This window comes from Tachypleus tridentatus, chromosome 9 (assembly GCF_004210375.1).
Source record: "Tachypleus tridentatus isolate NWPU-2018 chromosome 9, ASM421037v1, whole genome shotgun sequence".
Lineage (NCBI taxonomy): Eukaryota > Metazoa > Arthropoda > Merostomata > Xiphosura > Limulidae > Tachypleus > Tachypleus tridentatus.
Genome location: NC_134833.1, coordinates 165,863,313 through 165,887,487, shown reverse-complemented (window position 1 = coordinate 165,887,487; position 24,175 = coordinate 165,863,313). Strand labels below are relative to the sequence as shown.

At 34.2% G+C, this 24,175-nt stretch overlaps 2 protein-coding genes across 4 annotated transcripts in view; one reads left to right on the top strand and one right to left on the bottom strand.

Moving 5' to 3' along the window:
• LOC143227570 (uncharacterized) overlaps window positions 1–24,175 on the bottom strand; it is a 434,192-nt gene that overhangs the window by 166,355 nt on the left and 243,662 nt on the right. The gene's annotated exons all lie outside the window — the stretch shown is intronic.
• Window positions 1–24,175, top strand: part of LOC143226874 (uncharacterized) — a 33,421-nt gene that overhangs the window by 5,626 nt on the left and 3,620 nt on the right. For all 3 annotated transcript variants that reach the window (XM_076458405.1, XM_076458406.1, XM_076458407.1), the window contains exons 3-4: window positions 14,436–14,536; window positions 16,563–16,734. In XM_076458405.1, coding sequence (XP_076314520.1) covers window positions 14,436–14,536; window positions 16,563–16,734 — 273 coding nt within the window. The remainder of the gene's footprint in view (window positions 1–14,435; window positions 14,537–16,562; window positions 16,735–24,175) is intronic.

Below are 24,175 nucleotides of genomic sequence, written 5' to 3'. Positions count from 1 at the left end.
TATGAAAAAGAAATCCTTGTGTAAACCTGAAAACCCATAAAGTAGCTTGAATACTCCTGGTAATTGTATAAACTTAAAAAATGCATTCTGTTGGGTTGAGGAATAATTCGTGAGCGTTTTTTCAAGTTAAAAAAATATATTTTTTGCTTTCGCAAAATATTTCATGCCATTTGGTAGATAATTTTTTGCTCTAATAGATGGTGTGTTTGATTTTCATGTCTAATTTTTGCTTTCATTTTCAGCTCATTAAATGGAATGTCAAGTGGACAAAATCGAGCATTTTTGACACCATCTGCTTTTCGCATTTAATTTCTTGCAATTTCGTTTCAAACAATGCATACTATATACCTAGGTATTACATGAAATAAAGTATCATAATAAATGTTTTGGGTGTAATGTGTTCATGCATTGAAGTATTGTATAGTCTTGCATGTAATGCTTAAATGAAATTATTTAAAAACGCTCACAAATTATTCCTCAACCTAATAGTACTCAATACCAGTGAATATTTGACCCTGCTTTTCACATCAGATTTGGAATGAGGTAGTAATTTAGATAACAGCAATTGTATAAAAATGCATTTTATCCAAAGTGGAGGAGACAAGAGTGACTGTAGTTTATCTCTAGACTGTGTGTAAATTAAGCATTGACAGAAACGGTGGTTTAGTGACTGTCACCCGATCATGTTTGTGGTGTTAAATTAACGGAAACGGTGGTTTGGTGACTGTCACCCGATCGTGTTTGTGGTGTTAAATTAACGGAAACGGTGGTTTAGTGACTGTCACCCGATCGTGTTTGTGGTGTTAAATTAACGGAAAGGGTGGTTTGGTGACTGTCACCCGATCGTGTTTGTGGTGTTAAATTAACAGAAACGGTGGTTTGGTGACTGTCACCCGATCGTGTTTGTGGTGTTAAATTAACAGAAACGGTGGTTTGGTGACTGTCACCCGATCGTGTTTGTGGTGTTAAATTAACAGAAATGGTGGTTTGGTGACTGTCACCCGATCGTGTTTGTGGTGTTAAATTAACATAAACGGTGGTTTAGTGACTGTCACCTGATCTTGTTTGTAATGTTAAATTACTTCTTTTATTTGTTATCCTTGTTTTATTAAACAAAACAACTGAGTCAGTTCTATGATTAATGCATAACTAAACAAACTTGTTTTTCATGTACATATAAAATGTCACAACATCTGTACATTTTGTCAAATATTTGTTTTGTAAATTTGCTGTTTATCAGAAAGCTCATATCTTGAAAATCCATTGTCAACTATAATGTCAGGTATACAATAAATAATAAAATTCAAGTATACATAATCTCCTTTTTTAATTTTATTTAACTTTCAGGAGGAATATTGTATTTTTGTTGTAGTTGTAAGGATACTGGGATCCTTTATGTTTTGAAACGTATGTAAGGCTGGGTTCCTTGATGTGGATTCCTGTATGTGGTTAAGAAACTTCCTAAGGAAATTTCTCTTTGTATAATTTCTCATCTCTCAGCTACAAATATTTACCCATATGTTTGCTATACATACTGACTCATGAAGGGCAGGTACCAGACCCCTGTGATAGTGGAGTTCATGGCTCTTCAACATACTATTTTGGTCTTGAATTAATACCTGTTAGCATTTGGTCTTGGGGTAGCCCTCAGTGTGAACCAGTTGATCGTGGGTGACTATGGTAAACTGAGTGGCAGTATTGGATGTTTTCAATAGATATTGTGGGCATTACCTGGGGCTGGTATTCAGCTACAGTGACTGTAAAACCCTGTAATAACTGCAATGCCTTAAATTTACTGTGTGTTATGTCCCACTGTAGGACTACATGGTGAGTGGGTGTTGAATCTGTCATGGTTTTGCTGTGTGGTACGTTGCACTCTAGGACTACATGACGAGTGGGTGCTGAATCTGTCACAGTTTTATGTGGATACCAATAATAATAAAAACCAAAATATAATAAAGTTATCATTAGAAAACAACCATGAATGTTCAAGGATCACCATCTCCTATCTTCCTGTACCTGGTTATCTGATAAACAGAAGGGTTTAGAGGGTCTTGTTGACTTTCCAACATCAGCCAGTAAGTTACATTCTGAAGACATCTTCATTGAAACAGCAGCTCTACAACACAGTAACCTCCTCCTGCAATCAAAGATCTATTGAGGTCTCTGTGAACTCCTGATTATGGAGAGGGAACTTGTTAATATCCTCCACAGAGAGTTATAAATTTTACTTTCAGTTCAAGCTTTATTCCCATGAGAAATGCATCAGTGAGCTCGTGTGAATTTTTAATGGCTCTTATCACTTATTTAGAAAGCCAGAAATATTGTCATGATTATTGTACATTCTCTGCTTTTTACATGTTAGTATTCTACATTCTTTGTTGTGATATTTAATCAAATAAAAATTATTTGTTGCACTACTATCAATAGTGTGTGTGTGTATAAAGACGTAAGTTTCAGTGAGAGTTGACAACAAGAAAAAAAAACACAGGTAGAGACATTATTTGTTGTTTTTCATTTGCAATCTTTAATTACTTTTGTAACAATAATAAGTAAAATGTTAAAATAAGAAACTTCTTAGGTTAGTTGAGGTTAGATTATGTAAAATTAATAATAAAAACTTTTCACGAAGTACCTTTGGGAGCAGCTCGGAAGTATCTTGTGTGTAATATAATGTGATTGAATAACTTAAGCTGCATGTCTGCTGAGTGATTTAGGTCTGATAATGGCTCATAGTAAAAACAGATAAATAGCTTTAAACTTGTAACAGTATATAAAATAAACAAATGTTCATGTTACTATTTTAAGTCATTCTAAATGAAGGTAATTTAAATGTATTGTTGTTTGTTATATGGGTAGTCAGAGTGACCAACCTTTTATAGACTCGTGACACAGATAGGGTAATGGAAGTAACAAATAAACTATGAAGTTATTTACTGAGAAATACTTGATCTTTTATTTAGGGTGTTTTAGAAATTACATAAAGAAATTTGATAATTTGTGGATAAAGAAAAATATTTAATCTCAACATGGAAATTACTTTGCACTCAGACTAATAAAATTAAAAAGTTTGTCTGTGTATGTACACAAAAGTACTTCATTTAAACAAGTGCACATATTGTATTAAACGTTATAGTATAGAAAATCTAACAAATACAAAATGGATTCAAATTATATTTTAAATGTATAATTTATATCTCTGTTTACAGGGAACTATCATTTATTATGATGAAAGATTTCTCTCTGAACTTATAAATTTTAGTGTAAAAGTTTGCTTTCCTGTTATGAGTACAAAATGGTCACTTAATCATTTAAATCAACTGACCGTATATTGAGAAAATTAATATAAGAAATCTTTATCAGAAAGCAGCGAGCTATGTAAAGGTTTTCCTATCTTTTATTTTCTCACTATTCATTCTTTGTCTGAGAAATCTTTATGATAAATGTCTGCCTTTTTCATCTAAAAGGGATTTTATGGGGTTATGAGCTCTATTAAGTCACTTAAGAAGCTACACTTTGGAAACATCTTGGTCTAAACTACATTATAGTGAACTCCTTTTAAAGTCAAATTGCATATGGTATTTACCTATGTAGGTTACTCCCCATGGTACATAGAACTCCTAAAGGGAAGTGATAATAGAGAGTGATTTTATTTAACAATCCAAATTAAGAAATTCTTCTTGGTTTCTCCAGCTATGTTAGTTTCATCTGTGTGATTCATCTCCACTTGTAAAGATGGAATAATGCAGCCTGCCACTCTTCTTATATTAACATTGATATCTGTACATCCACCTGCTACTGTCAAGGCAGGTAATTTGAACTGTAAGATATTGTCCTATATTCTTAACCATCTTAGATGTTTCCAATGCCAGAGGTTCAGACATTTAAGGACATCTCATTGTTTTTTGATATGTGCTTCTTGTGGGAGCACAACCATGACATCTGTGAGTATCAACTTAAACCACATTGTATTAATTGTTCTTACCCTAAGTGGGTGAATAAGAAAGAGGTTCAAGAATTATATACTGTCAAAAGAAGGTGTTGCTGTCTTTCATCCTTGGACTTACGGTGTTGCAGTATGTTCCACTGTCTACTGGTGATCCACACAGATCTTTGTGTTCCTCCTTCATAGGTCTTCTCTTGCCATATCCAGGATCTTCTTCTTCTCGGTGGATTATCAAACTGGCAAATTATCATCTATTCCTGTATCTGTCCCAGCTGTAGCATCCACTGACTGAGTGAAAGAGTAGCCCAAGAGTTGGTGGTGGGTGGTGATGACTAGCTGCCTTCCCTCTAGCCTTACACTGCTAAATTAGGGACAGCTAGTACAGATAGCCCTTGAGTAGCTTTGGGCAAAATTCAAGAAACAAACAAACCATAAAACCTGATCTTTTTATTAGATCTCTTCATCTTCTCTTCAATAGATTAGGACTTATTTAATGACTCATTTTTATTAAGTGTACCACTCAGTCATTAGTTAATTGATATATTGAACTTGCATCTGTAATATAAGACATGACTAGTTTGTGTTAATTGATTCTGTATTTAAATATTCCTTTTTTTCCCAGACTTGTATTCTTTTAGAAATCTACTTGGTTTTAATTTTTTGTTTTATATTTCTGAGGTATTTTTGTAGATTTATTTAATTTTGTTCATTTGACTAAACATTCATTTTATCTCTAGATTTCTTATAGATGGTAATATCAATGCAGACTATCTTGTATTCCATACAACTTTCCTTATTTTGAATGATGAAATGTTTCCTTTCTGTTTTGTTATTTGTCTATGTGAAGATTGGTTTCAAAACTCTTCAGTTTACCCTTTGTATTGTCTTGTTTGGTTTTTTTCTGTATTTTCTCCATCTTTCCTGTTATCCTATTCTTGTTCCCAGGATCCAGTATCTCTGTAAGGTCATTTTTGATGCATTAAAAGTTCTGGTCTTTCTGTCAGAATTTATACTCACATCTCTTTGTTGAATAATGGAGATCTGTGATTATAATTATTGTTTTTTTTACATAGCATATAACATAAAATGTTTAGTGAAAATATGGGATCTGTTGATCCAATTTCACTGTCATGTAATCTCAACTAAACTATCATAATTAAAAACAATCTTAAAGCCAGCTGTTATCCTTTGTATAGTTATCAATCTTTCTTTTAAACTGAAATGAATTTATGGCCTCCATAACCTTCCAAAAACAATACATTCCAAAGGCCAGCTACCCTGTTGGAAAAATAAAACTGTTTTATAGCTAATGATAATTCTTATCTTACTAAAATTTATATTTGTGTTCCCTAATCTTACTGTTCTCACTGTTTATATATAATAAACACTGTCGATTCCCTTTACAGTTTTAGACCACCTCAATCAAACTTCCTCCTAACTTTTTGTTTTTGAAAGTAAACAATTTCAAAGATGTTAATCTCTCCTCATGTGATAAACCCTTCATCCACAGGCATCATTCTATTAACCCTTCTCTGTACTTTTTCAACAGTTCAATGTCTCTCCTAAAGTAATGAGCACAAACCTGAACACAATACTCCAACTATGGCCTAACCAGTTACCTATACAGTGATATTACAACCTATTTAGTCTTGTATTCAATATTTCTATAGATACAACCTAATATCCTATTTGCTCTACCACTAGAAATGGCACACTGCTTGGATAACTTAAGACACTGATGAAAAATTACACCAAGATCCTTTTATTTCATGATACTAAGTTGTTGTTTTTTCCATTCAAATTATACTTACAGTATAAGTTATGATAATCCCCATGAATTATTTTGTATTTATTATAATTAAAAGATAACTGCTATTTACTTTTACAACTCACTGAATGATCTTAATCATTTTGTAGCAACAAACACTCAAGATATTACTATCATCAGTGAATTTAAGTAATTTATTGATTATTCCTTCATCTGTGTCATTGATATAAATCACAAGGAACAAATATCCAAAGACTTATCCCTGAAGTAACTTGCTTGTAATGATAAACCATTTTGACTGAATTTCATTTGTAACAACCCTCTGCTATCTTCCATCAAGTCACTTTTCTATCCAATTTGTTCACTTATCCCTGATACCTATATAGAGAGTTTTTATATTGTACTTTGTTAAATGCTTTCTTAAAATCCAAATATAGCAAATCTACACTTTTACCCTCATCTGCATAAGCAGTAACATTTTCAAAGCATGTCAAAATTTTTGTAAGGCAAGATATTCCCTTAATGAAACCATGTTGACTATCCAATAAAATGACTTCACAATTTTTTTTTTAACTTTCCAAAACCCTTCACAGCTTGTGTAGGATTAATGGACCTATAATTACTGACAGTTTTTCTCACCTACCTTCAAAAACATGAGTAAAATTAGCTTACTTCAAATCCTCTGATACCTGCCTGCTATTCAAGGACTTGTTTAAAGAAGAAAAAGAAAGTAGCAAGTGGTTTCCATATTCTATCCTTAATCTCCTTTGAAACCCTTAGGTTAATATTATCTTGCCCATGAACCTTTATTGTTTTTGAAGTTTCCCAGTTTTGTTTCTTGTTTTCATCTATCAACTGTTCAAGATGAGGAATACTGCTTACACCTTCTTTATCCTTAATGTACATAAATAAAACCAATTGTTTTCATGTCCTAATTTTCCATTTCACCAACTTTCTTGACCTTCTATAATCTTCTAGATCTCCTGTAATACCAGTTAATTTAAATGTCTTCAGTTTATGATGTTTTTTCATAATTGTCTCTTTGTGAGCCAGTCTTGTTTTCTACTTGTAGCTACCCTTTTCTTATTATAAAACATATGTTAACGTTGAATATTTAAATATTTATCTATATTCACATCTGATCAGTGTCTCCAAATAACTAAACTGCCCAATTCACAATGGATAATTCTTGTTGCATTCCTTCAAAAATGTGTGTCAAATTTGTAACCAAAATATCATTATTCCTTATTTCCATATGCAGCAAAACATCAAACCTAGTGGAACAATGGCCACTTTCACTATTGTGTTCTCCAGTTTCTACCCTCTCAATCTTTTCTATTTTTGAAGTTAGTAATAAATCTAAAATAGTATTGTTTTCAGGACATTCCTTAGTAATAAATCTAAGTTGATGAAGAATGGCTTCAAAAAAACAAAAACCTTTCTTCCTTTTGCTTTTTACAAAAAAATTCAAATACTCCTGATATCCTGACTTTGTTCTTTGCCTTTTGTATCTACTGCTGAATGACATTTTTGAAGCAACCAAATGTATTTGTGTGGGTCAAAGAGTGAAAAGGACAGTCCAACAAAAATATTAAAATGGAAAATGGGCATCAACATTTTCAGGCCAATGTTTTCATCAAGCACACTGTGTTATATCACCATCTTCACTGTCAAGCAGTCTATTTCCAAGTTTTCATCAAGCACACTGTGTTTTATCACCATCTTCACTGTCAAGCAGTCTATTTCCAAGTTATCATGCACACTGTGTTATATCGCCATCTTCACTGTCAAGCAGTCTATTTCCAAGTTTTCATCAAGCACACTGTGTTATATCACCATCTTCACTGTCAAGCAGTCTATTTCCAAGTTATCATCATGCACACTGTGTTATATCACCATCTTCACTGTCAAGCAGTCTATTTCCAAGTTATCATCATGCACACTGTGTTATATCGCCATCTTCACTGTCAAGCAGTCTATTTCCAAGTTTTCATCAAGCACACTGTGTTATATCACCATCTTCACTGTCAAGCAGTCTATTTCCAAGTTTTCATCATGCACACTGTGTTATATCGCCATCTTCACTGTCAAGCAGTCTATTTCCAAGTTTTCATCATGCACACTGTGTTATATCGCCATCTTCACTGTCAAGCAGTCTGTTTCCAAGTTTTCATCATGCACACTGTGTTATATCACCATCTTCACTGTCAAGCAGTCTATTTCCAAGTTTTTATCAAGCACACTGTGTTATATCACCATCTTCACTGTCAAGCAGTCTATTTCCAAGTTTTCATCATGCACACTGTGTTATATCACCATCTTCACTGTCAAGCAGCCTATTTCCAAGTTTTCATCATGCACACTGTGTTATACCACCATCTTCACTGTCAAGCAGCCTATTTCCAAGTTTTCATCAAGCACACTGTGTTATATCACCATCTTCACTGTCAAGCAGCCTATTTCCAAGTTTTCATCAAGCACACTGTGTTATATCACCATCTTCACTGTCAAGCAGCCTATTTCCAAGTTTTCATCAAGCACACTGTGTTATATCACCATCTTCACTGTCAAGCAGCCTATTTCCAAATTTTCATCAAGCACACTGTGTTATATCACCATCTTCACTGTCAATCAGTCTATTTCCAATGTTTTCATCAAGCACACTGTGTTATATCACCATCTTCACTGTCAAGCAGCCTATTTCCAAGTTTTCATCAAGCACACTGTGTTATATCACCATCTTCACTGTCAAGCAGCCTATTTCCAATCAGTTTTTTCCAAGGGTCTGTAAACAAAAAAACTTCCAGATTAATTGGAAAACTCTTTTTTAATATTTTTTCTGAAGTGAAACTTCCCGGAAGTGAAGATTTTTAAGATATGTATTTGGAATCATTCATTTGTCTTCAAAAATGTGTACCAGAGCTTTTATCTTTTGATCCATCTTGTATTTTTTTTCTGCTTTTGTTTGTTTAAACTCAATTCAGATATGTTTGGAGAGATTCACACATCAACCCTCTATCCAATAGAAATTTTGTGCTTGTAATGCCTTGCTGTAAGCCTTCATCACTCTTTCTTTTGTCTCTTTTTAAATCATGCTTACTTCTTTGAAATGTTGCAGTAACACTTTGTAGTTTCCCCAAAACAGCTGAAACTAACTAGAAACTAGATGTTACCCTATGAGTATTTAAAATCTGAACTTCCAACATGTTCATGCACACTTTCAGTTATTTACTATTTTTAGGTAATGCATGATACAATACATAGTTTATTAATAAATACTTTGAATCTGTTTATCTCCAAGAATGATTTTACAGTGTCGCCAACTGGTAGTTCTAATCTGTCATTAGTACAGCGTCGCCAACTGGTAGTTCTAATCTGTCATTAATACAGTGCCACACAATTGCAGCAGGACGTTTGTCTTTCATCAGTTTTTGAACTCCACTTTTTTATACCCTAACATAACATGCTATACTTGGTAAATAACTTTTTGGGTTGTCTTCATTCATTTTGTAAGACAGAAGACAATCAAATAAAGAATGAAAATCCCTTTTCTAGTAACATTTTCATATTTGATCATAGCCGAAAAAAATGCGTATACTGGTGAGTTTGTTCCATTATTTGGAATACATAATCAAATGTACACAATTGTATTTATTTATTTATTTTTTAACAAGACAATTCTTTCAAACACAAATTTTCTATGGTCTTGCTCAGCTTCAGTGAACAATTGTACCACAGTTTTATTGTGAGTGAAATACCACAGAAACAGAAGCTGTTGTGTTTCTTCAGAAACATTCACTCCTGCCTTCTTTTCCAATGTGTACAGCTAAGTTTATTTCTTATATTCATCTGGTTGTACTTCCTGGGAAATTAATTTTCTTCATAAGCAGTGCATCAGCTAGATCAGCAGATAGCCTCTGGAGACCAGATGGACCAGGAACAGAAACTGTCACTTATGCTATTAATTCCTGTTCTTGGGTCACTTCCTCACTTATATATTCTAGTCTTCTTATTCACAGAAGGTGAAAAAAAAACTGTAATTTGTTCCTTTTTTATGTTGGTGTTTTCTCAAGATGCAATAAAAATAATGCACATTACCAGTCACAAAAAAATCAAAGCACGGTAGAAGAGAGATACACACCCATTCAAACTGACATCACCACCTTGACTGAGCATGTCAGACCAAATCAATTTATACCCAAGACTTGCACACATTTTTATCTTTGCTGAGACTAATGATGTCAGTTGTCTTTATCCATATTGTAACTTATTTTATTTGAACAAATGTATAGTACAGACCCACATCCCAGTCAATATGGCTTGCAGTCACCACTTTCCCAATCTAAATTGTCTCTTTAAACTCAGTATTATGTCCACCCATGGTGGCTCTCACTTGCCAATGGCCACTTGAAATTTGTCAGTCGTAAGTGAGGCCACTGCTGTGTATCGACTGAGAACGGCCACACTGTGTAGATGTTAAAACTAAGTGACCATTGATATTCAATATTAATGGCATACTAGTTCTACCTAATGTTTCTCACCCTATGCTCCACTGAATCAAGTAAACACTTTTACACTTCTTTAAACTTTGTTATTTGTAACCCTTCTAGTTCAGTGTATCTTTAATCTTATTGTGAACTGAAGATATGTTGAAAATTCAAACATTCATTTACCTTAATCTTGTTTTTTGTGCCTTTTACCTCTATTTTGTGCTATGAAAAATGGTGCTGGTACACCAAATTGGTGCATACATTTTCAGAAACAAGCCCTGTCTGAAATTAAATTCCCCCAAGATAATGATTTTATTAACAACTGAAATCTTATTGTAAAGTTTCTCACTAATTTCATTCTCCCCCCCAGTGTCGATTTCTGTACGTGGTGAAGGGACCTCCCAGAAAACGTTCTGTTCTTTCAGTTTACCTCCTCTGGGATCTAAACATCCACCCATGTGTTTGCGATGCTTGGTGACCTGTGAAGGGGAGGAGAGAATGCTGATGGTTGAGGGGTCCAACCCTAACATACCACTTTGTCCTTGAATTCCTATAGACAGGCAGCCATGGGTAGGCCCTACTTGGGTCAATTGGCTGGTCCACTTGGGCTAGGGTCAACCAAATACTGGTGTTGGATGTTCTCAAGATGTGTTGTGGACATTGTATCTGATGCTGGGGTTTGGGTATAGTGCTCACAAAACCCTGGCATTGCTGCAGTTTCCTTATTTGGCATTGTAATGTGTCCCCTTGTAGGGCTTGTATGGTGGGTGGGGCCAGTGGGCACTGAAATACTCGTTTTTTCTTATGGATCCTCCAAATAAAAACTTGAATAAAATAATGAAAAAACAGTTCATAAGTAAAAGCCACATCTTGAAGATTCTGAGCAGCAATCTTCAACATCTGTGACATCTGTACCTCACTTTCTTATACTGCATTCTCTTTTAGACAAATCTTTAGGGCAGATGTCTCCCTTTTTCATTCAGAAGGGACTAGAAGGACTTGCTGGCTCTCCAAAGTCAGTAAAAAACCTTGGATCTGGTGACATGTTGGTGAAAACATCTATATCTCAACACAGTGAACTCCTCTTGCATTCAAAGACGATTGGGTTACACCTCATGCAACTTGAATTCATCATGAGGAATTATTGTTGAGAGGAATTTGAAAAACATCCCAGAGTCGGAGATTCTCGCTGGTTTCTCCACCCAAGCAGTGAGGTATATCTCCACTCACAAAGATGGAATTACTATGCTGACCAGTGTCCTCATTCTGACATTTACATCACCACATCCACCTGCCACCATAAAGTCAGGTTATTTTAATTGTAAGGTAGAGCCATACATTCCAAACTCTCTCGGATGTTTCCTGTTCTCTTACTCAAACACATCATGCCATAGTTCCTTAACATGTGCTTATTGTGGTGGCGAGGACCACAATGCCTATGAGTGTGAAATGGACCCTTATTGCATCAGTTGAAATGGCTCTCACCTGTCCTACTTGTGTTTTTGTCCTAAATGGTTGGAAGAAAAAGAGGTGCAGCATTTGAAAATGATTCAAAACATTACTTACCCTGAAGCTTGAAAGTTGCTGTCCACCACTTCATCTTGGACATATGCTGCTGCACTTCATTTTGCTACCACAGTGGTAGTGCAGTTGGATCTCTCTGTGCCTCCAAAAGGATTGTTCTCAAACCAAATGAAAAGTCTTTTGACCTCCATGGTTAAAAAAGTTGATGAATCAACTTCAACACCCATTTCTGTCCCAAACATACATTTCAGCAAACCCCAAGATCCACTTCCTATGGTTCTGGGCATTTCCTTGAGTACATCTTCTTTTCCCACCCCAAGATGCAAAACAATCATTTGTTCACATCCTCAGTCACTGGAATTTTCTTCCAATAGCAAAGATTTGCCTATTTGACTCAGGACAGGATTCATGGAGGTCAACAGACTTCTCTCGAATAAAGATGATAAAGAAAAAAGATGAGGTCATAAGCAGAAGGGCTTTCCACCCAATTCACCTACACATAAATAAAAATGGCCAACTTGATCCAATGGAACTGTCAAGTTTTATGTTCTAACCTGGATGACATCAAAACACTGATTGCCTCCTACCATCATGTATGTCTTTCCTTACAGGAAACATTTCTGAAACCTGCCAATACAGTCATCTTTTGGCAGTTTTCTTTATGCAGAAATGACAGGCTGTGTGATGGATGAGTGCATGGAGGGATGCTGCTGTTGGTTGATCAGCATGTGCCAACTCTGTCTTTGCCACTCGACACACCCTTGGAGACTGTAGCCATCCGTGTTTTCTTGGGTCGTACCATAACTGTTTGTTCTCTATCTATTGCCTGAAGAGACCTATGATCAATCAGAACTTGATGCTCTCATTGAACAGTTTCCATCTCCCTGATGGGAGGGGCTGCTCTGTAGAGCATATGCTCTCTGATCACAAACTTTCTCTATTCAATACTGGTTCTTCTGCTTATTTTCATGCACTTAGTCAGTTCTTTACTGCTATTAATCTCTCAGTTTTCTCCCCTTCACAATTCACTTACTTTTCATGGAGGGTTGACAATAATCCATGAGGCAGTGATCATTTTCCTGTAATTTTGAAAGAGACTGGTCCTGGTCAATGCCACCCAACCCGCATACCCCGATGAAAGCTGGACAAAGCAAACTGGCCCTCTTTCAGAACTTCATCCTTCCATCATCCATAAGCCATCAGTAGACGACTGTGTGGCAGCAGTGACTGACTGTATTACACATGCAGCTGCTCAATGTATTCCTAAAACCTCGACACGTTTTCCACGATATTCTCGTCCATGGTGGAATCCTGTCTATCATGTAGCACGGAAGGGTCAAGATCTTATATTCTGCTCAGTCATCTGTTTTATTTCTTATACTTCTGTCATTATAATAGTCAGAGTTAAGCCTATCCTTGTAAGTTATATGATACTGATTTCCTATGTTCATCTTTTCTTTACATCTTTATGGTATTTATTTTATTTTGGTTCTCATATTTTTTAGTCCCAGTTTAAATCTTCCCTCCCTGCTGAATTAATAAATCTTTCAAAAAGAAGCCTATCCTTTTTAAATGTAAACCATACTTTCCAGTCAATATCTTATTATGTTATATTTTCAAAATTGAAAACATAATAGTTTTTAAGAAGTGTTTCTTGAAAAAAAAAATCAAATGGCAAAAATGGATTTGCAGGATGTCCCTTCACAGACATGTTTTATTTCTTAGACTTATTCCTTATTTCCTGGTTTCATTCCCAGCATACTTAAATTTAGATACTTTGTGTAGCTGATACAACAAACATCTTAAGAGAGTCCTTTTGATGTTTTTCCTCACAAACATCAGCAATAGTGTTTGTTCTGGTTGTACAAACAGATGTCAAGCAATAGTGTTTGTTCTGGTTGTACAAACAGATGTCAAGCAATAGTGTTTGTTCTGGTTGTACAAACAGATGTCAAGCAATAGTGTTTTTTTTTGGTTGTACAAACAGATGTCAAGCAATAGTGTTTGTTCTGGTTGTACAAACAGATGTCATCCATTGGTGCTGGCTCTTTTAGACCTGGTCTTTGGTAAGTACCATGGCCCAGTGAATGGTACCTTCTAGTTATAATTGATATATTTATAGTTGAGCAGTATCATTATGTCCTGTAAACAATGTTTAATATTATTAATTCCTTTGTTCAAACAATCAAAATTCCACAATAATCAATTAATCAAAATTTGTTATTTTGTTTGTTACTGTTTTTAGTTGTTCTACTTGTTTATTAATTAAAATAATGAACGTATTCAATTAATTAACATTTCATTCTCATTTGTCACTGGTTTTAAATATGAGTGTCGTTAATAGTAATATTATACTCGTATGTGTCTGGCAGCACCTGTCTCTTCCTCTCCTTCCCTTACTTGTATCTATCTGTTCATATAAACACATTGTATTATATTTTAGTATAATGTAGTGAAGCATGATTTACATTCAGTGTTGTTATAGACAAATAAACACTATTTATACTTCTACCAACAAGGGGAGCTGATTCATTACAACAAAGATCTCTACAAACTATTTTAAAGTTTGGTATATCACAAAGTAAATTGTACACCAGATCTGTTGATCTAAACACATTGTGTTGTATTTCAGTATAATATAATGAATCATGATTTACATTCAGTGTTATTAATGACAAATAAACACTATTTATACTTCTACCAACAGGGGGAGCTGATTCATTACAACAAAGATCTTTACAAACTATTTTAAAGTTTGGTATAGTGAAAGAGGAACAACAAGAGAACTGTGATGAAGGAAAAACTGAGGTAATTTTTGTTTGAAACTTTTGTAGTTTTTATTAACAACTGTTATGAAACTGAAGAGATGTCTTTCTGGACTGTATGTAACTAAAACAGAATCAGTGTTGAAGTTATTCAAATCATTAGACATATATAATATTAATGTTTCTATCAAACAGTTGCTACACTGTTCTTATTGTAGTATAAATAATATTATAATATTAATGTTTCTATCAAACAGTTGCTACACTGTTCTTATTGTAGTATAAATAATATTATAATATTAATGTTTCTATCAAACAGTTGCTACACTGTTCTTATTGTAGTATAAATAATATTATAATATTAATGTTTCTATCAAACAGTTGCTACACTGTTCTTATTGTAGTATAAATAATATTATAATATTAATGTTTCTATCAAACAGTTGCTACACTGTTCTTATTGTAGTATAAATAATATTATAATATTAATGTTTCTATCAAACAGTTACTACACTGTTCTTATTGTAGTATAAATAATATTATAATATTAATGTTTCTATCAAACAGTTGCTACACTGTTCTTATTGTAGTATGAATAATATTATAATATTAATGTTTCTATCAAACGGTTGCTACACTGTTCTTATTGTAGTATAAATAATATTATAATATTAATGTTTCTATCAAACGGTTGCTACACTGTTCTTATTGTAGTATAAATAATATTATAATATTAATGTTTCTATCAAACAGTTGCTACACTGTTCTTATTGTAGTATAAATAATATTATAATATTAATGTTTCTATCAAACAGTTGCTACACTGTTCTTATTGTAGTATGAATAATATTATAGTATTAATGTTTCTATCAAACAGTTGCTACACTGTTCTTATTGTAGTATGAATAATATTATAATATTAATGTTTCTATCAAACAGTTGCTACACTGTTCTTATTGTAGTATAAATAATATTATAATATTAATGTTTCTATCAAACGGTTGCTACACTGTTCTTATTGTAGTATAAATAATATTATAATATTAATGTTTCTATCAAACAGTTGCTACACTGTTCTTATTGTAGTATAAATAATATTATAATATTAATGTTTCTATCAAACAGTTGCTACACTGTTCTTATTGTAGTATAAATAATATTATAATATTAATGTTTCTATCAAGCAGTTGCTACACTGTTCTTATTGTAGTATAAATAATAGGTTTCTTGTTCTACTTTTCCTATCATCATAGTATTAGTGTTAACTGTCTGTAGGTTTTACACCTAATTTTGTATATTTACTGTAATATCTAGAGTCAGGTCCAGAGTGTCATCTCTTGACATAAAAGTATAAATCAGGATATAGAAAATGGAAGATATTTTACATAAAAATAACATCTCTTTATTTACAGTATTATATTATTATTAAACCAAGTATGGTTTTTGTATAATTATTTAGATGACAAAAGTGTCAGGTCACTAGATCTTCTATTTTAATTATTGTCATGACTTGTTTATTAGTCTGAAACTACGTTTGATAGAAACCAAACAACTGTTCTCTCTATTTTTTACACATCTAAGTTTGAACTTATTGAATAAAGATTAAAATAGTTTAGTTTTGCTTTATTTCAAGCTACTATTTTTATAGTAAATAAATATATTATTTAAAACAGGTACAACATTTCAATCACTACATTCAGTCTGAAGTGTACTTTTAATAAAATAATACTTATAACTAATGAAATAAACACAAAATGTAAGTTAGATGTAGTTTTTTATTTGTTACACACAACTCACTTTAAGATGTTAGATTGATATCATGATATTTTAAAGTATATGTAACAGATATGAAACTTCTTTTGTCTACATTTTATTTCCTTTGTCTTTGGACTTATTGAAAAAGATTAAAATAGTTTAGTTTTGTTTGTTACACATAACTAATTTTTAAATATTAGATTTATGTCATGATATTTTAAATTAATCAACTGGAGATTATATTATGTGTTTACTTTAGTGATACCACTGGTTGCTGTTTATATTAACCTGTTGAATGTGTTGTTTTATTTTAGGATATCTTTGTCACAGTTAAAACAGAACAGCCTCATGACCTACCAAAAGATGAGGTCATTTCAAAATTTAGTGTCAACAGTGATGATGATTTGGATAATTCAGAATATGGTGTTATTAGTGTGAAAACTGAATTACAACAATGTACTGAATCTAGGTTGGAAAGTACATCTGGTAAGTACATATGTCTTCTACAAACTGTAAATTCATTGTCAGTAACTTAAAACACTACGTTAGATACTTGGTAATTTTTTAAAAGTTATTGAACTATGTACACAGATTATTTGTTGTGTACAAGATCTGTGTATTTTGTTTTATAACTTTACTGGGGAATTATTGTGTGACATGTTTTAGGAATAAAATGACAATGATTTGAAGATACATTAAAGCTAATTCAATGGAAATATATGGATAGAACGGTATTGTTAATACAAAATGAATAATAAAGAAACTCTCTGTCTATAGTGAAGAATAATAATTGATTGTTCCTGAATTCCCCAGCTGGGATCTATAGATCTAGAACATTCCACACACTACTAGCTGGGATTAAACCATTAAAAGTAAATCACTGTCACATTTAAAGAAGTTGTTTCTAACTAATCCGTTTCTCTCATCTTTTGTAGTACTTTATGTGTAGATTTTGTAAGTTGAAACAAGATCTAATCAATATTTTAACACGTGTTGTGATGATTGAATTTACTCTATTGATGTATTAGGACTTCAGTGAACCTCCTGTTTGTTATATTTTCATGCTGAAACAAACACACTGCTTCTTGTTCAATGAATGTTGTAGGTGTTCAGATTGCAGTTTGTGGTTTCTAATCATTGTTACCACACATGCCCTTCCTTTCAACTGTGGATGTTTTATGATAATCAGTCCAACGGTAAAATAGTACAAGAGTTAATGTGTGGTTTTGACTAGTTGCTACTCTCTATCTATCACTGCTTAAGTTATGGAGGGCCACAGAGGTAGTCTTTGTGTATCTTTGTACAATCTTCAAAACAAACCATACACAAAGTCAATAAAATAATATATTTGAGGAGTTTCGCTGGTCAAAATCTTAGAATTTTTATTTATTTATTCAACTTGCATACAGTTAATTTGAACGGGAAATTTATAGTAGTAATATAAGTTAATATGTTGTAGACATATCATTAGAAAATTGTGTAATATTCAAATAGTTACAATTATAAGCCATCTCTTAAATCAATCCAGAACTTACTGATAGTAAGCAAAGGTGTTTGTTATAACACTCTACCATCATATTTTCACCCTTGACTTAAGATTGATGTAAACCTTTAACATATGTTGTTTTTATTTTGTTTAAAATGCTAACTTAAAGTAAGGATGAAATATTTTCCTAATGTGTTAAGTAATAAAATTATCATAATTATTTTTACATTTAATATATTGATATTAATATTACCATATTGTATTACATTATAAATTTCTTTCATGTGATGTAACCATCATTTCCTGATATACTTTCTGTCACACAAAAGCTTTTTTGGTCATAATCTACACTCTAACTCATTTATACTTTCTTAACTCACTAGCCTTTATACCTCCACATTTCATGCTGATCTGTTAGTGTGCATAGCACATGCAACAACCCTCCACAAATAGGGAGAACAAAATGCACTTCGAGCAGCTAGCTTCCTCCATATTAAATTTCAGGTACCTCACTTTCTCGATTAGTACCATGTGAGCCATACATGTTTCTTGCTTAATTTTTGTTTTCAGTATTGATTGCACATCCACCTTGTGTGCTTTCTTTTTATCTTGCATTGTATTATGATGCATATTGGAATTTCTTGTGATTCCTGACTTGGTTACTTTGTTTCTGGGAATAAACTTTTCATGCCTGAATCAACATTGTCTGCCAAAAGGTTACAAATCTTACTCTGTCAAGTGTTCCCTTTTCCTAAATGGTTGCATATTCTGGCTTTTCTGTATGTTAGAGAAACATGAGTGATTTTTCTAGTTTTATTTTTCCTGTTGCCTTACTGCTGATTTAATTTTCATGTGAGTTTGTTACTTCCAGCTCTTTTGGTGGCCTGATGGTAAATATTTTTATCTGTATACTCCAAACAGAGTTGATTTATTCATGGTAGATGCAGCTAGGGTGCTGTTATGTTGCTTTGTTCGTATTTCCACACTGAAACATTAAATATTTCACTTCATCACTGTACTGAATTTCAAAAGTTACATTTCCATTTAGATGGTTGTTTAAATCAGTTTTGATGTTTAGATATTAATTGATTCTTTGTTTTCTTGGTATATTTAGACAGTTTGTAACATAGATACATTTGCCTAGATACATTTCGATGGCTTTTTGGTTTGATATAAGCAAGTACTGTGTTCCCTAGTTATATGTTGCTGGTTTTTTAGTTATATATTATTAATATTAGGTTGTCCAGAAATAAATGTTGGAATTCTCGTGATGACATTTGGAAGCTGAATATCGATTAACTTGTTGTTGGTTGAATGGTTTAATTTAGTGTTACAAGATGTCTTAATTGTCTGCTGTTTCAACTCTACTCAGATTAAATTTTGCAACCCTCAAAACAGCATGGACAAGAAGAACTTTCCTCTGAGTTTCGTCTACAACTTCAAACTTGGATGAAAAGCTACTGAAACTACACCAACCATCAACCAGCCATTTGGCCATGGACCTGTTGCTGGTTCCAAAGGTTTTGACATGAAGGTAAAACTCTTGAAGACCACAAAGACTGTGGAAGGAAGCCATTGTTAGATGAAAACACATTAAGGCAAGCAGTTGAGACAAACCCTTTACACAGCAGTACTTGAGCTTGTAGAAAAGCTTGGCCCAAGAAGCATCGCCAACTACCTGAGTGCGATTGGAAAGACAAAAAATTTTATAAGTGGGTTCTGCATTAGCTGACTGAAGATAAACAAAATCAGCATTATGAGACTTGTCAAGTTTGATGCTCCAAAAATTGAATGAAGTGGGAGTCGAAGTTCTGCCTTATCCACCTTTATTTTCATTTTTTCAAGCACTTTGACAAATTTTTGTACAATAAACTCTTTCAAAACCAGGCAGCTGCAGATGAATCTTTCAGGAAGTTCATTGACCATAAAGACTGATTTCTACAGCAGGGACATAAACGGCATCATTATATGTTGGTAAAAGATGGTTGAATCAAATGGTACTTAATTTCATTAAAGCATGTTTTACAACACTAGTTTATACTTTTTCAGAGATTGCAGTTCAAAAATGACATTTATTATTGGACAACCTGATACTAGTAATGTGCAACTTGTGACATTTTATTACTCGACAACCTGATACTAGTAACGTGCAACTTGTGACATTTTATGACACGACAACCTGATACTAGTAATGTGCAACTTGTGACATTTTATTACTCGACAACGTGATACTAGTAATGTGCAACTTGTGACATTTTATTACTCGACAACGTGATACTAGTAATGTGCAACTTGTGACATTTTATTACTCGACAACGTGATACTAGTAATGTGCAACTTGTGACATTTTATTACTCGACAACGTGATACTAGTAATGTGCAACTTGTGACATTTTATGACTCGACAACGTGATACTAGTAGTGTGCAACTTGTGACATTTTATGACTCGACAACCTGATACTAGTAGTGTGCAACTTGTGACATTTTATGACTCGACAACCTGATACTAGTAGTGTGCAACTTGTGACATTTTATGACTCGACAACCTGATACTAGTAGTGTGCAACTTGTGACATTTTATGACTCGACAACGTGATACTAGTAGTGTGCAACTTGTGACATTTTGACTTGACTACGTGATACTAGTAGTGTGCAACTTGTGACATTTTATGACTCGACTACGTGATACTAGTAGTGTGCAACTTGTGACATTTTATGACTCGACAACCTGATACTAGTAGTGTGCAACTTGTGACATTTTATGACTCGACTACGTGATACTAGTAGTGTGCAACTTGTGACATTTTATGACTCGACAACCTGATACTAGTAGTGTGCAACTTGTGACATTTTATGACTCGACAACGTGATACTAGTAGTGTGCAACTTGTGACATTTTATGACTCGACAACGTGATACTAGTAGTGTGCAACTTGTGACATTTTATGACTCGACAACCTGATACTAGTAGTGTGCAACTTGTGACATTTTATGACTCGACAACCTGATACTAGTAGTGTGCAACTTGTGACATTTTATGACTCGACAACCTGATACTAGTAGTGTGCAACTTGTGACATTTTATGACTCGACAACCTGATACTAGTAGTGTGCAACTTGTGACATTTTATGACTCGACAACCTGATACTAGTAGTGTGCAACTTGTGACATTTTATGACTCGACAACCTGATACTAGTAGTGTGCAACTTGTGACATTTTATGACTCGACAACCTGATACTAGTAGTGTGCAACTTGTGACATTTTATGACTCGACAACCTGATACTAGTAGTGTGCAACTTGTGACATTTTATGACTCGACAACCTGATACTAGTAGTGTGCAACTTGTGACATTTTATGACTCGACAACCTGATACTAGTAGTGTGCAACTTGTGACATTTTATGACTCGACAACCTGATACTAGTAGTGTGCAACTTGTGACATTTTATGACTCGACAACCTGATACTAGTAGTGTGCAACTTGTGACATTTTATGACTCGACAACGTGATACTAGTAGTGTGCAACTTGTGACATTTTATGACTCGACAACGTGATACTAGTAGTCTGCAACTTGTGACATTTTGACTCGACTACGTGATACTAGTAGTGTGCAACTTGTGACATTTTGACTCGACTACGTGATACTAGTAGTGTGCAACTTGTGACATTTTGACTCGACAACGTGACACTAGTAGTGTGCAACTTGTGACATTTTATGACTCGACAACGTGATACTAGTAGTGTGCAACTTGTGACATTTTATGACTCGACAACGTGACACTAGTAGTGTGCAACTTGTGACATTTTATGACTCGACAACCTGATACTAGTAGTGTGCAACTTGTGACATTTTATGACTCGACAACCTGATACTAGTAGTGTGCAACTTGTGACATTTTATGACTCGACAACCTGATACTAGTAGTGTGCAACTTGTGACATTTTATGACTCGACAACCTGATACTAGTAGTGTGCAACTTGTGACATTTTGATGACTCGACAACCTGATACTAGTAGTGTGCAACTTGTGACATTTTATGACTCGACAACCTGATACTAGTAGTGTGCAACTTGTGACATTTTATGACTCGACAACCTGATACTAGTAGTGTGCAACTTGTGACATTTTATGACTCGACAACCTGATACTAGTAGTGTGCAACTTGTGACATTTTATGACTCGACAACCTGATACTAGTAGTGTGCAACTTGTGACATTTTATGACTCGACAACCTCGTGATACTAGTAGTGTGCAACTTGTGACATTTTATGACTCGACAACGTGATACTAGTAGTGTGCAACTTGTGACATTTTATGACTCGACAACCTGATACTAGTAGTGTGCAACTTGTGACATTTTATGACTCGACAACCTGATACTAGTAGTGTGCAACTTGTGACATTTTATGACTCGACAACCTGATACTAGTAGTGTGCAACTTGTGACATTTTATGACTCGACAACCTGATACTAGTAGTGTGCAACTTGTGACATTTTATGACTCGACAACCTGATACTAGTAGTGTGCAACTTGTGACATTTTATGACTCGACAACCTGATACTAGTAGTGTGCAACTTGTGACATTTTATGACTCGACAACCTGATACTAGTAGTGTGCAACTTGTGACATTTTATGACTCGACAACCTGATACTAGTAGTGTGCAACTTGTGACATTTTATGACTCGACAACCTGATACTAGTAGTGTGCAACTTGTGACATTTTATGACTCGACAACCTGATACTAGTAGTGTGCAACTTGTGACATTTTATGACTCGACAACCTGATACTAGTAGTGTGCAACTTGTGACATTTTATGACTCGACAACGTGATACTAGTAGTGTGCAACTTGTGACATTTTATGACTCGACAACGTGATACTAGTAGTGTGCAACTTGTGACATTTTATGACTCGACAACGTGATACTAGTAGTGTGCAACTTGTGACATTTTATGACTCGACAACCTGATACTAGTAGTGTGCAACTTGTGACATTTTATGACTCGACATCCTGATACTAGTAGTGTGCAACTTGTGACATTTTATGACTCGACAACCTGATACTAGTAGTGTGCAACTTGTGACATTTTATGACTCGACAACCTGATACTAGTAGTGTGCAACTTGTGACATTTTATGACTCGACAACGTGATACTAGTAGTGTGCAACTTGTGACATTTTATGACTCGACAACCTGATACTAGTAAATTTTTTGGAATTTTTTATTTTATTCTTTCTATAGGACAAATGTTGTTTGGTAGTGGAACAGTGACATTGTACAGCAGATGTTTCTCTTCCATATCTTTTTCAGGCTTTCTATCTTTCACAGTACTTTTCTTGGAGGTCAGTGTACATTTCTCAATACCCTGGATATTTTCAAGTATTAAGCTTCAGTGACTCTATGATTATGCTCTCTTCCTTTTTTGTAGAGCTCTGTCTCTCATCTTCCATCTTTTGCAAATGAAGATGGTTTTCTTGTATTCTACTGACTTTCATGGGGTCTTGTACTCCTGCGTGCAGGTGGGTACCTAGTGATGGTTCCTTTTGTTTTGTTGCATCTTCTGAGCCCATGTATACACATTACTGCTCTTGATTTGCTTTCTTCACAGTGTTTAGAATCTAGTTGCAGATTGGTCCTACAATTTGGTGTTGTGCTTTCCTCTGTTGTTCAGATTCTGTTCTCTTTCTGATCTCCAATTTCTTAGCCTCTGGCTTTGGATTGGCCTACTATGTTTTTTAACAAATATGTTGCCTCATTTATGTCTAATTCTCTAGGTGGCTCAGTTTAAGTGTCTCAGCCTTGGTTTTTCCCTCCAGCAATCTACACTTCTTGTAAGGAAACATCTTTATTTCACCATTCTCCATTCATTTCATGGTTCCTGTTTGTTTCTTCACAAGAGCCATTTGGTCTCATGGCCTTTCACTCATCACTCTAGGTTTGCCAGCTTATTCATTTGGTTTACTCTTACATTTTCCCCATAATTCATCTTTTTTATATCATGTTTTCTCTGTTTAAACATGACACCCTGTTTCTGGTGATTTTCTTTTCATCAACCTCTGGAGAAGATTGACCAGGTTGGAATGTGGAGTACTATTGTCTCTTACAACGTGCTCCCTCTGGCTACATCTTTCTCTTGTAGATATTATTTCCTTCCAGTGATGATTTTTTATACCTTGATTCAACTCCGTGTTATGTAGATGTAATTTTATTTTTTCAAGAACCTCTACTTGTGTCGGTCATATTTGCATCTCTCCTCAGTTGCAAGTGTTGCATGATCAAGTATGCCTTAATTCAGCCCTCACCTGCTATTTTTAATGTTGTAACACACCTTCCTGTGATGGGGTGTTCTACAAGATTACTATGCTGCTCCTACAGTCCAGCATATATTCCAACTCCTGCTCATAATGGCCTGGCAGTGCCAGG